The following is a 13,770-nucleotide window of genomic DNA, read 5'->3' as shown; positions in this document are numbered from 1 at the left end:
TCAAGTATTTGTCAAATCTGAAATCATCCTCAAAATTACATTCAATAAATTCATATATGATAAGCATAGATTTATTGAAAAATCAATAAGATAGAGGATTACTTTTTATGTTTATAAATTTCTATTCATGTGATTTGCTTCTTATGAGCATGCCTTTGCCTTTTCCCTTTTCTTTTAAAAAAAAAGATCAACATTCAAGCTAGAAGGGTAAATTTCATAAAATAAATTATCAAGCATGATTCCATGATAACATCCTTTTAATATCTTGATATTCATTATCAAGTATAATTTCAAAAAGTATGTTCAAGAGAAATCATTAAGACACACATGCATAGATTAATCCTAAGCATTCTCACATATCATATAGTTATAATCCCTAATGTTGCATACATCATTCAACATTTCAAAACATAACGTGTATGAAACCTTAGCAATATACTCTTCATGATTAAATTTTTAATTTTTCAAAGATGCTAAAAATAAAAACAATTTTTTATTTCCTATTCCTACTATTTAAATTAAGCACTCATGAAAAACTTCAAGTAATTTCAAAATAATTGAAGAGAGTTGAGTTACTTACCTTGTAGTCGAAGCCCGTCAAAGCCCAATTCGTCGTTTCACCTTTGGAAGTTCTTGATTCATCCTTGGTTGCTTTCTTCCTTTTTGGCCTCTTCTATCGTTCAAGTTCATTGTCTATTTTAGATTTTTGTTTAATAAACTTATTAAGATTTTGTGTTCGAAGTTCAAGTTCAGTATTGTCCTCATCACTTGAGTCATCGCTCAAGTGGTATTCATTTGTCCGGAGTTCCAAATCCTTCCTGTTCTTTAGAAGGTGATTTTGTTCATCATGTTCATCATGTGTATTGTGCACCATTTCATATGTCATCAACGAACCGATTAGTTCTTCAAGTGGAAAAATATTTAAATATTTTGTTTCTTGTATTACAGTTATTTTAGAATCCCAACTTTTTGGAAGGGATCTTAAGATTTTAGTGACTAGTTCAAAATTAGAAAAACTTTTATCAAGAGCTTTGAGTCCATTGATGACATCCATGAAACGGGTGTACATGTCTCCAATGGACTCACTTGGTTTCGTCCGGAAAAGTTCGTAAGAATGCACAAGAATATTGATTTTGGACTCTTTCACTCGGCTAGTGCCTTCATGAGTGACCTCTAGAGTTCTCCAAATATCAAAAGCTGAGTCACACATCGAAACGCGATTAAATTCATTTTTGTCAAGTGCACAATATAAGACATTCATAGCCTTTGCATTTAGAGAAACATCTTCTTCTCCAAATCATTCTAATGGTTCATTGGAAGAGAAGACATTTCAAATCCATTTTCGACTATGTGCCATAAATTCAAATCCAACGAAAGTAAGAAAACTCTCATTCGAGTTTTCCCATAAGTGTAGTCCGTCCCGTTAAACAACGGTGGACGAACAACCGATAAGCCCTCTTGAAAGCCATGAAGAGCCATTTCTCTCGGGTGTAAATCCGAAATGAGAAATACCGGGCTCTGATACCAATTGTTAGGATCGGAGCGGCACTAAGAGGGGGGGTGAATTAGTGCAGCGGATTAAAACTTCGGTTTTAGAAAATCTTTCGTACGATAAAAATAATGTTCCGTTTGAAACCGTTTCAATTGCGTTGAAAGTGTACGTAATAAGATGAGGGCAGTGAACTTAGCAAAGTAAAGGTTTGCAGAAAGATAAATGCATAAACATAAACGCAAATCGGAGATTACGCCGATTTTAAAGTGGTTCGGTCAAATGACCTATATCCACTTGCGAGGCCCCTCTTCGATGAGGCTCCCACCTTCCACTAGCAAATCTCTTGAAAGGGAATGGTAAATACCCCTCTTACAACTCTTTACAAGCGGTTCACTCTCTTACAAATTTTCAGCAAGAAAGAAGGAGGTGAACACTAGCAAAATAAAAACAAGATTAGCTAGGACTTTTCTAAGACCTTTCTCTCAAACACTTGCTGCTCAAAAAGTTATATTCTCAGCTGAGACTTGAGGGGTATTTATAGGCCTCAAGAGGATTCAAATTTGGGCTCCAAAAATTTGAATTCTCTTATGTTCCCGATGCTGGCGATGCCACCGCCCAGTGCTCGGGTGCTGGGCGGTGCAACCGCCCAGCCCAGGAGGTGTCACCGCCCAGCTCTCGGGTGCTGGGCGGTGCCACCGCCTAGGCCAATTCAGCTCATTGGTTGGGCTCCAAACTTGGCCCAAACCAGTCCGAACTCGGGCCCAATTAGCCCCTACTTGGGTTATAGGATTAACACCTAATCCTAACCCTAATTAACGTGCTAACTACGAATTAAAAGACATTTTCTAAGCTATTACAAAGTCCATAAGTCAAGACTTCTTTCGGCGAGCTTCCGGCAAACTTCCGACGGTTTTCCGATAAACTCTCGGAAACCATTCTGCGGACTCCCGGCAAGCTCCTAGACTTCACGATTTGATCTTGGCGAGTTCCAACGAGCTTCTTCGGCAAGCTCCGATCTTTCTCGGCGAGCTCCGCGAACTTCCAACGAACCTTCCGGCCAGCTTCCGAAAAACCCTTCGGCAAGCTCCCTACTCATTCTCGGCTAGTTCCGGCAGCATTCCCGACAAACCTTCGGACTTCCGTCAAACTCTCGAACTCACAATGAATCCTTCGTGCTTGACTCCGATACTTTATTTTGCTTTATGTCTTCGTCGTTATCGTAGTTAATCCTGCACACACAAGCTAAAACTCTACTCCGATCTAGACAATTATTACAACGCGAATTGACATTCTGTTGCCCGGCACGTCATTAGTTAGCGCTTCGTCCGATTCTTCGGTGCATCGTCCTCTCTTGCGGCTTGTTGCCCAATCGGCGGTTGACCTCCGCAACCCCGATATCCTTGGCGCAATTTCGCTCTCCTTGGCCTGATGCCCGACGTCCGAAGCCTTCTGCCGTCCAATATCTTGATGTGATCTCCTCCGGCGCAACGTCAATTCCTCCTGCGTTAATTGTCTAATCCTGATCGAGTAGACCTGCATCACTCAAAATGCAGTTTAAATTATAAACACATATCAAGTGGTTTCATCATCAAAATACGAGATTCAACACATTATTGTCTTAGTCATCCATCATTTTTTATTTAATAACAATTATTTTTTTATTACTCTTTTTTAATTTTACTTTCAAATCAAATCATAATCTTTTAAGGACATAAAAGATCTAATCGTATCTGAGAGAGGAGCAATGGCAAATGGAGGGGGGAAAATTACCAAATGAGCAATAATAGATGTAGCCAGAGAAACATTTGATGGACGATCTTATGGGACGTGGGGACAAAGCGGAAGAGCCATAATAACAATGTGAGAAGAAGATAGGGGGAGAGAGCCATTGCGTTTCAAAGCTTAAGATTTTTTATGTAAAAATCAAACTGAAACTATACACACAATATGCATATCACACCAAAAAAGTTAAAAACATAAAGTGTTTTGCTTAAAACTAGAAAGAACAAATATTTTTATAATTAATTAAGCTGAAAGAATAATTAATTTAAAATTATTATATCAGTTTGTAACAGCTATAAATAATAATGGTGTTTATAACAAAAAAATATGTAAGACGTGATAGGAAACATTTTTTTTCTTTTATGAACTTTGATTATTATTTTAATCCTTTTTAATCTAAAAAAATTCAAATTTCCTCCTTTTTGTAAGTTAAAAAATTTGGACTTTTTCTAAGAAATTTCACATAATACAGGCTTAAATCCGAAATTATATTTTTAACAAATCAAAATTCGAGATTTAAAATTTTATATTTTATAATAATTTCAGATTTTAAATTTTAAAAAGTTTTTTTTTCCAAATTTATAATTAAAAATTAACTTAATATCCAAGTTAAAATAGTTAGGTTAAATAGTAAAAATATATTGTAACTGACTTTTGTATAATTCCTAAAAATAATTATGAGAAATGGTAAAATTCGTTATTATTACTAAAATAGAATAAATAAATTTTATTTTGTTGGATCTTTCTATCCGTAAGATATTAAGAATAAGAAAGTTACTAGCAGAATATTAATTGAAAAAAATAGAAATAACTATTAGCGTAATACCAACAAGAGAATAAGAGTAAGAGAGTTAGCAATAATATAAGGATTACTAAAAAAAATTCAGGAAAAATATAACACCGCATAATACTGACAAACAGATAATTATAAATGCAGCATATGTTAATAACAAAACTATTTCAAATTTTCTAATCAAACAAGCAGTCAATCAAATATAATGATAATATTTGTAATTAAATTTTATTTGAGGGTTAGTTTCTTTTAAAATTTGATATACAAATATGTCTTAGATTGTATGAACATGAATTAATAATATTTTAAATAAATGAAAGAATGTTAAATGAAAATGAATCTGGAATCACATTTGACTGAAGGATGATAGAATTTTCAATAAAAAAGAAAAAAAAGAAAAATAATGTTTCATCACATTTTGACTAATGTGATTATGTCCCCTGACCTATTAATTTGATTTGATTAATTTTAATTTTACTCATTTTTTATGTTTAGGCTAATTGGGATGTTATAATAAGTGATTTAGGACAATTTATCTAAAAGAATACATAAGCAAAAGCTAGTAATAATGCATTCATCAAGTTCTCATAAATCAATATTAGTCTTTACATATTTTTGATGTGGGACTAACTGATATGTTACATTATAAGTGAATAATTCAAATCTTGATCTGAAAATTAAAATATTAAATGACATATGAAATGAAAAAATAAAAAAAATAAATAAAAACGAGGAAATATTTTTTTTGATATTAATAGTTACTCAATCCTAAGAAAAATCCTAGTAAAAAGAAATCAGATTCTTCCATGAAAAGTAAAAGAGAAATACAACTATCATTTTGCAGTTTGTGAGAGACACTCGTCGAAAGTCTTAAAATTTTAACAAAAGTACATATTCAAAAACAATTTAGTATATTATCAATATTTAGTAACAAACTGCACATTCTTGAGACCATTGAGAGATCAAAAACTTCCAATTAATACAACCATAAAATAAACTTTTACATAACAGACACAGAACCAGGCGTAGACAGAGACACAAACTTTTACTTTTTACCTCGGTCATTTGTTTCTCCAAGTACTCTTACGAGTTCCGCTCAAGGATAGGAAGACAGACAACATGATTTGATTCGATTGTCTACTACACTTATTTATCAGAGAGGGTTTAAAATCTTACCTAAGGTGTTATTTTAACTGGTAAAATTTTTATCAAATTGACATATAATCTTGGATCAAAATCCGTTCCCTAGAAAAAAAGAAATAGTGACAACCTCCAATGTCCTTTGTTTATCAACTCCAATTTCAATACGTATTTTTCGTTTATAACGAGTCTAACCAAATTAACGAGTATTTTAATCCGATTTAATGATAGTTGTACGCCAGTTGATGTCCACGTCCAATACGATCATTGACATGAATCGATCTCCCAACACGACGCCACGTGGAGCAGACCTCCGGTGACAGGATGCCACGTCAGCGATGTTACGTTGTAGGAGAACAACCTAGAGCATCACGGACGCACCGACACCGAGGAGAGTAGGGAAGCCATGGAGGAAATCCGCAGCCGCCGTAAGAGGGGGAGACCTCCTCCCCCTGTCGGTTGCTCCTCCTTCAATCGCACCGTATTTCCCCTCCTCCTCGCGGCTGCCGCCACCTCGTCGTCGTCCTTCGCCTCCGGCGACCTCCAGAACCCTCACGCCCGATTCATCCTCCGGCGATTCCTCCGCGCCCGTCTCGCTCTCCTCACAACGAGAACTCCCCCTTGTTCTTCTCCTTCTGCCCTCGAACGTCTCCTTCCCGAAGGCCTCCTCACCCTGTTCCCTGTCCTCCTCACCTCCAGGTATTCTCTCGTTTCTCTGCGATCGATTGTCCAAAATGTAACTTGTTCTTCTAGCATTTGTTGATTATTGTGGGCGGTTCAGGTGGCCATCTGTGGCTGCACTGGGAGCGGAGGTGGTCGGCGCCGCCGCCCTCTACTCCCTGGAGGCGAACGAGATGATGGCTTCGGACGAAGGAGTCGTGAGGGGTTTGGTTCGCGCTTTGGGGAGCAAAAGCCGCCGCATAGTCAAGGCTGCGTTACACGCTGTTATGGACCTTTCGACCTCTCCAGTCGGAAGAGAGCAGCTCTGGAAGGCATCAGCTGTTGAGAGATTATTGTGAGTATTCCTTTATCTTCAAATTTTTTTCTTGTTTGTGGGCCTCATGCATTGACGAATTATAACCTTTCTCAATCAATTAAGAGTTCTTTTTTTCTGTGGCAACATTCAGAAGTTATTAATGGATGTTGGGATGGCTATCACTTGCTGAATCAAAACAATTTGGAGAAAATTACAAAAGAGGATTAAATATAATCCTTGAAATGCATATCTAACTAGTCTTTCTACCTCCTGCTCCAGTCTTCTTCCTTTTCCGTTGGAGAGCCAAACAGCTAATTTCCCGCAACACCTTTTGCTTGAAAGGAGTTCTATGTTTTCATGCTAGATCCATATACCACATCTAATAAAGGCTATTCGAGGGTCTAAGATCATCACTGAAGAGTAAACAATAAATGTGTCTAATTCATGGAATATGTAAATTTTAACACTTCATCCACTATGAGATCAAATGAAATATTGTAAAAATAAGTATACATAAAGCAAAATGAAAGAATGATACCTTGAACTAATAATCCAAATTAATATTACTATTCACAATCACCAAACGATCAGCAGTGAATCTAACAATTATATATTAAGGTGACATTTAAAACAACCAGAAGAACTATTCTTGGCAAACTGAAGATTCAGTTGCTGGTAAATACAGGGTAGGGCCATCCTTCAAATCAAAGTCCAAAGCTGCCTATAACAATGATGCAACCATATACTCTAGAACAAAGGTAATGCATCTACTAGAAACTAAGAGCCATTGGAATCAACATCTTCTTCTGGAGTTATAAAACATTCTCATCCAAGTTGTTGTCAATCAACCAAAAGTATTTTTATTCTAGCATCAAAAACGCCATCCTAGATGAGACTTTCCAAGGGTTTGCACCACCATGGTGGACTGAGTGCCTAAGTGGTTTCCCAAAACAACATTGGTGGAAGGAATGTAGTACTACTAAGAAATGTCTTTTGTACGCAATGAACGTTTTGTATGTATGTAATAATAACCAATGACGTTTGTTATACAATATCATACTTTTTTTTTTCTTGTACATGCTACTTGAATTGACATTCAGTAGATCTTTTTTTTATCAGTTAGCGAAGACAAGTGCCATATCTGCTGTCCATCACAGTATGGAAAAAGGAAGTGATGTATGTTCAAACAGAAGGCCTGTGGAAGAAAAAATTGTAGCATTAGTCCTTGATGTGATGGTAATCCTTATAAATACTTCTACTGAGATTCTCTTGAATATGATTCCAAGAGACCTAGTAAACAGATCATTGCCATTGTTGCAAGAACTTTGGAAGAAAATTCGAGGTGCGTCAATACCAAGAAATTGGGGAAGATGCCTCCATTTTACAGAATATGATCTTGCTTCCACAATTTTTAGGCTTTCTATGAAGCAAGCTAACCCTGCTCCTTGCGAAATTGACAAGATCAGGATAAGTATATTTGGAAATGAAATATCTAATTTTGAAAATTTTATGTTGAAGTATTGGGAGAACTCACCCTTTCTACTCAGTGGGTCATCAAATATTCTTGAAAAGGACAATGCTGTTTTTAGTTCCTTGGTCCAGTCTTTGAATCCTACATCAACTGATGATGTCCTTGATTCAATTTTGATGGAACTAGTTTCCTGTCCCCCTCTTGCTTCAGATGAGCTTGATATTAATTGTTTTATGAATGAGATGAATAGTTCACTGGGTTCTCCACTCATATATGGACAGGATATTCGGGTTTTGAAAGCACGAGAACTAATGGCTGAATCCTTCAAAAATTATGTGAAAAAAGAAGTGCATTTCTTTGAGAATGGTATGCGTAAAGTGTTTATAGATGGTGATAATGCTCAAAAGTGTAAAGAAGCATTTCAAAATGGTTTTACAGTTGCACTGCGTGGAATGGAGTTTCGGTTTGCTAAGGTCGCTGCTATTGCCAAAGGGTTAGAAGTTTTATTTGGTCAACCATCAGTTGGGGCAAATTTGTACCTAACACCACCAGGATCTCAAGGTTTAGCTCACCACTATGACGATCATTGTGTATTTGTGTGGCAACTCTTTGGTCAAAAGCACTGGACTATTTCATATTCTCCCACATCTGTTCTGCCCAGGTTATATGAACCGCTTAGCAGTTTCCCTTGCTTAGAGAGTGAGAAAGGTGGAGGCTTGCAGCTGACACTCAATGAAGGTGATATTCTGTATATTCCTAGAGGTTATCCTCATGAGGCTCATACAAATACTGATGCTTCTGAATCTCAGAATAATATGTCTTCTGGTTTTTCCTTGCATCTTACACTTTCTATTGAAGTGGAGCCACCTTTTGAGTAAGTATTTTTGTGACTGCAGATCTGATATTTACGTAGCTGACATTATTAGATAATTCAAATCCTGATGGAATAACTTTGGATACCTGCATCCTTTTTTCATTATATGTCAGGTTATATTAGTTCCATATACGAGTGAGAGAAGTTGTATCTAACTGCCTGTAGCTTCAAATACAACATAGACTGATGGTCCCTATTTTCTATCATGTCAGTCTTAGTTCTCCAGGACTCACAAATTTTGGCACCTCAATCACTATTTCCTTGAAGGACGATTTCCATGTCATAATTGGATAGTTATAGTTTGCTAGTTATAGATGGAACTTGAGGGTTTCAACTGGAAAGTATGTTGTTAGAACAGCAGTCTTGATTCACATGGAAGCTTCTTAGTTCATTTCTTATCAATGACTTAGTGACATGATCATGTTGTGTTTTTAGGAATGCTGGTAAGCATTCAATAGGATTGTTGGTAGAATCTCTGTTTGTCTAATTGCCTATATGTTCTGTTCTTTTCCTCTTACTTTTGGGTATATGATTATGATCATGATCAGCTATATTCCAGGTGGGAAGGTTTTGCTCATGTTGCTCTTCATTGTTGGCATGAAAAGGAGAAAGAATTATCAGATTCCATCACTAGTTCCGAAGCCAGAACAATGAGAATCCTTTCTGTGTTTCTTTTGCATGTTGCAATCAGGCTGACAGCTAATTGTAATCCTATCTTCAGGAAAGCTTGCTTGGTTGCTGCAAAATTAGGTTCGGCAGAAGTTCTTGACGAGCCTCATTCTGAGACTCTTATGCTAAGCCAAAAAGCTACCTTTTGGAATATAATGAATATAATCAGAAATAGCTCTAATTTCATGGAAGTATATAAGATTGTAGCAGTTATTCAGGAAAGCAATGATGATTCTTTGCAATGGATGAGGTGGCTTCGGCATTTGCCCCAGGATGGAGCTGATGATGCAAAAATAGACTTCAGTAACCTTTTGAGAATGTGGGATAAACTTGTGGAATTCAAAGGGAATGGGGAACTCAAGGATGAATTTTTTAAGACCAAGTCCAAATTTTGTAGAAGTGTAGTATATGATGATGCATGTAAGATGTTCCACATGCTGTTGGAGAGGTATAGAAGAACCAGGAGACAGTATATGTGCGGGATGTTGTCACTCCATTCTGCATAGCAAGTAAGCTCGTCATCTATAACAGTTGACGATTGTTGCTTCAGTTCCTTGATGTTTGTGGTTTCTCTTGTCTAATCTTTGGTAACGTGGATGTTCAACATTTTCAGGCGAAACAGGTTATTTACCCCCCACCAGTTGGCACTTGATTGAACAAGAATTAAATTTGTCCAGACTAGTTTCTTGTTATGTTGTGAGTGCATGGTTCACTTTCTGGGACTGTTCTATGTCATCACCAACATGCATTTAGAATCAACCAGAAGTTTGAACAAATGGAGCTACCAGAATGTTTAGGATGCTTGGGCAGTGGATAACGATGACTATTTACTTCACGATAAATACGCACTGTGTTACATACCTTCCTCTTCTATGTGCTGAATGCCTATCACAATTTCAATTTTTTGGCTTTGGCCCGAGTGATCTGGATCAACTGTAATCATGAAATTTGTTAAGATTTTTACAAGTGATTCAAGTCTCTCTCTGCTGCACACATCAGCCCTCAAAGGATTTGTTCCTTCCATAGCTGCATGCCCATTGTTTCGATCTTCCATCGTATGCTGGTGGATGGTGGCAGAGGCAGAATGCTATTGTTAGAGAACCTGGAATCATCAAACAAAGTAGTGTTATCCTCTGTTGTAATTGAATGAGTGGATTATTAGGGGCTGCAGCTGCTGGAGTGTATTGCAAGAAATCAACTCAACACTCTGTTTTGTCAACAGAAAACCACGTTAAGATCTAGTCATTGTCTGGAAACAAGCTCACAAGTGCACCACACAATGATGGGGAAATCATTTCTCCATCTCCTCTACCCACCAAGAACCTGAGTCAAAATGTCATGTCCTACTTAAATAGCATTTCCACCACCATTTCACATCATAGCACAAAAATGCCAAATCCTTCTTCTCTCATCTTCATTGAAACAATCAAGAAAGGAGAACGAGGAGAGGAAAAAAAAAAAAAAAGGGAGAGCGAACTGATAGCTGATGCTGGTGGGGGCTGTCTCACGGTGATTGAGGTGACTCAATTTGTACGGAAAAGCTAATGGTGGAGGAGGGGTAGGAGGCAGCTTTGCTAATTAATGGGTATGTCTTTTTGCTGCAATATGGGTATTTATGTCTTGTACTAATGTGCACTGTTCCCCAGAAAACCTGGTTTCGTCCAATTTTGTGGAGGGAAAGCATGCAGGATGGATCACTGTCCTAATGTGGATAGCATGGTTTGGGCTTTCCAACTGGATTAACACTTCATATATCTGGAAAACGGAAAATTAACTTTGGATTGACCTGATTTGTCTCCACAGCCAGCAAGCTGACTCAGAACATTGTCTTAATTACCAGCTTCTTTATGCCCTTATGCATCAGAAAGCTGATTCAAAAGAAAAGGCTTCAGTGAAGTGCAGTCTATTATGTGTTGATGATGACAAGAATGCGGTATCTATATTTTTTTTGCCAGACTACATGGCTTTAACTTTATATATATATAGAGAGAGAGAGAGAGACTGTTTTGTGATTTGCGAATCATAATACTATTGAATCAGAAGCCAGCCTTGAGTAATTACTGCATTCAGTGGTCTCTCTGCTTGTTGCCCGTTGGTAGCCTGCCACGAGGAAGCAAACTACTCATCACAAGAAGCTACATACTGTGAAAGAATTTAGAGGATAAACCATGCATAAAAAAGACAAGCTCTTAAGACTGGTGTAAGTGTTGTTAAAGAACACTATTTCTTGAGGAAAAGAAAAGCTCATCATTCTGATCCTTTCTCAATGGTTGATTACAAGGAATGACTTTTTTGCTCTTCCATGAAAATTCAAAGATCTTCTTCATGTGATGATTTCAAACAGGCCATTGATGTTAAGGCAGCAGGTATGCTTGTTTGAAACGGTCACATGTCAGGCATTGTAAGGATCATTACAAACCCACTTTTTACACTTGTAAAACCCACAAGAAGATAGAGAGGAAAAAAGGTCATATTTCCTTCCTAAACGAACCCAAAGAGAGCAGAAAAAGCAGCACTTCTTCTTCTTCTTCAGCCTCCTCTGTGTGATGACCAACATCTGATACTTCCTTCATCGATTGTGCAAGGGATTCGAGCCAGTAGGGACCACCCGCTTGTCGTCGTCAACCGAGCTATCATTCTGCTGTGCTCGAACGAGATAACCACAAACATCCATCTTCTTGTCTCTGCACCTACGTAGGTCAACGGCAGCAACGCTGATAGCTGAGTTGTTTGCTGCTGGTCTCCCCTCAACTGTCACTGCATGACTGCGCTTCGCCTCCATCCCTCGGCACATAGCAGTGACGACGAGGACTAAGCAAGCGACCAAGGCAGTGGGAGCCCATCTCTTCCTCATGGCCGATAGGACACGCCTTCAGCTAATGCTGCTTTATAAGACTCGTAGTCGTAGAAACAAGAGATGAGAGGAGGAGGGAAGGAAGCATAAATGAGTCAAAAGTATTTGCAGTAGGATATGTGGTTTATACTCGTTACATCCCTCGATCAGTGACTCCACCAAACTGCATTAATGCAACTTCAATTCTCCCGCAGGCAGACAACTAAAGAGGGACGGAGAGAGAGAATGACTAAGAACGCACACACGAAGAAAACAACAAAAAGGTCCGACAAAATCGCGTATACTTGAGACATTGCAGAACATGTAACGAGGGTCATTGGCTTCATTCCATTCCCTTCCTAACATTATCCACTCTCTCTCTCTCTTGGTGGTTTCCACGTGCTGTGCTGAGAATAGTAAATAGCAGCATCTGGGTTTATTAGATGAGAGAGAGAGAGAGAGAGGGTTTTGCATGCTTGTAGAGCCTCGGTTGGGATGCAAGGAGATGATGAGCCTTGAGATAGTAAATAGCAACATGATAATTTCAAATTATCATATATAATTTTAAAAATCATCATTACTTTTGGTATAACATTCATAATATCAAAACATTAACATTTTCAAACCATCACTATTTTAAATCATCATGTATAATTTCAAAATATAAAATCATCAAGGATGATACCAAAATATTTAATATTTTTAAAATATTATTACTTCTCTCCCTTGGTCATCAACAAAAAAGAGAAAAAGTGCAACTAGCAAGTTTTGAAATATGCAAGCTGGTATAAGTTAACAAGTTTTACTTCACTTTAGAATATGAAAGCTAGCAAGTTTTTGAGATGTGTTAACAATTTTGTTCCTCTTGAGATGTGCAAGCTAACACCTTTGCTTCTCTTTTGAGATGGGTATGCTAGCAATTCTCTTTCTCACCTTTGTTATTTAAAAAAAAATGAGAAGGAAAGGATTCAATGGTGCAAAAATTTACATCAAACTTTCAATCATCATATAAAAAAAATTAAAGATCAAGTCATGAATACCGAAAGATCATGAATCATTCTTTTGTAAATAGTGAAAAGAGAGAATCTTAGGAAATGATCTTGATTCAAAAAGAAAACTCAAGTTATGAAAACCGAGAAATCAAGATAATGATCTGAAAAATATATAAGAAGAATTCATGCATTTGGGAGATTTAACATGCCTAATTCTCTTCTAATAAAATCGAATTGCTCCTTAATAATTTAGTAAAAATATCTGCTAATTGATATTTTATGTTAATAAAAACTAAAGAGATATCATGATTATTAATATGATATCTAATAAAATAATATCTAATATGAATATGTTTAGCTCTAGAGTATTGAATGGTTAACAAATAACACTAGTATTATCATATTTTATAGGGATGGTTTTCAACTAAAGTCCATAGTTTTCTAAAGTATTTTTCATCCAAATAAGTTGTGCACAACATGCACTTGCTGCTACATATTCAACCTTAGTTATAGATAATGTAAAAAAATCTAGGGGTGACATATATACGTAGTAGAAGAACAGAAAATATAAATATCATATTTTCATAAAAATATTTCATCGTCGTGCGAAGATTGGTGCATAAAAACCTACAAAATTGAAAAACTATGTGTATATGAGAGATGTGTGTTACCTAGGGAGACCATATATCCCTGTTTCTATAGATCTATGGGAGAGGATGAAGGTGTTAGGACCATGTCGGTACTAAGA

The 13,770-nt window shown here is 36.9% G+C and overlaps 1 protein-coding gene across 1 annotated transcript; it reads left to right on the top strand.

Annotated features, from left to right (window-relative positions):
• The first annotated feature begins 5,584 nt into the window (after positions 1 to 5,584).
• Positions 5,585 to 10,188, top strand: LOC104000090 (uncharacterized). Its single transcript, XM_009422035.3, has 5 exons — positions 5,585 to 5,906; positions 5,989 to 6,222; positions 7,287 to 8,528; positions 9,088 to 9,706; positions 9,811 to 10,188. The coding sequence occupies exons 1-4, from the start codon at positions 5,614 to 5,616 to the stop codon at positions 9,701 to 9,703; spliced, it is 2,385 nt and encodes a 794-aa protein (XP_009420310.2). The 5' UTR covers positions 5,585 to 5,613; the 3' UTR covers positions 9,704 to 9,706; positions 9,811 to 10,188.
• The last annotated feature ends 3,582 nt before the right edge of the window (positions 10,189 to 13,770 follow it).

This window comes from Musa acuminata, chromosome BXJ3-10 (genome assembly GCF_036884655.1).
Source record: "Musa acuminata AAA Group cultivar baxijiao chromosome BXJ3-10, Cavendish_Baxijiao_AAA, whole genome shotgun sequence".
Taxonomy (NCBI): domain Eukaryota; kingdom Viridiplantae; phylum Streptophyta; class Magnoliopsida; order Zingiberales; family Musaceae; genus Musa; species Musa acuminata.
The sequence above is the reverse complement of the archived record's forward strand: the minus strand, read 5'-3'. Positions and strand labels throughout refer to the sequence as shown.

Excerpts from the sequence above, each read along its gene's own strand:
- LOC104000090 (XM_009422035.3), top strand. The coding sequence starts at position 5,614 with ATGGAGGAAATCCGCAGCCGCCGTAAGAGGGGGAGACCTCCTCCCCCT. Across the intron at positions 5,907-5,988 it reads CCTGTCCTCCTCACCTCCAG|GTGGCCATCTGTGGCTGCAC; the intron begins GTATTCTCTCGT and ends TGGGCGGTTCAG. Across the intron at positions 8,529-9,087 it reads GAAGTGGAGCCACCTTTTGA|GTGGGAAGGTTTTGCTCATG; the intron begins GTAAGTATTTTT and ends GCTATATTCCAG.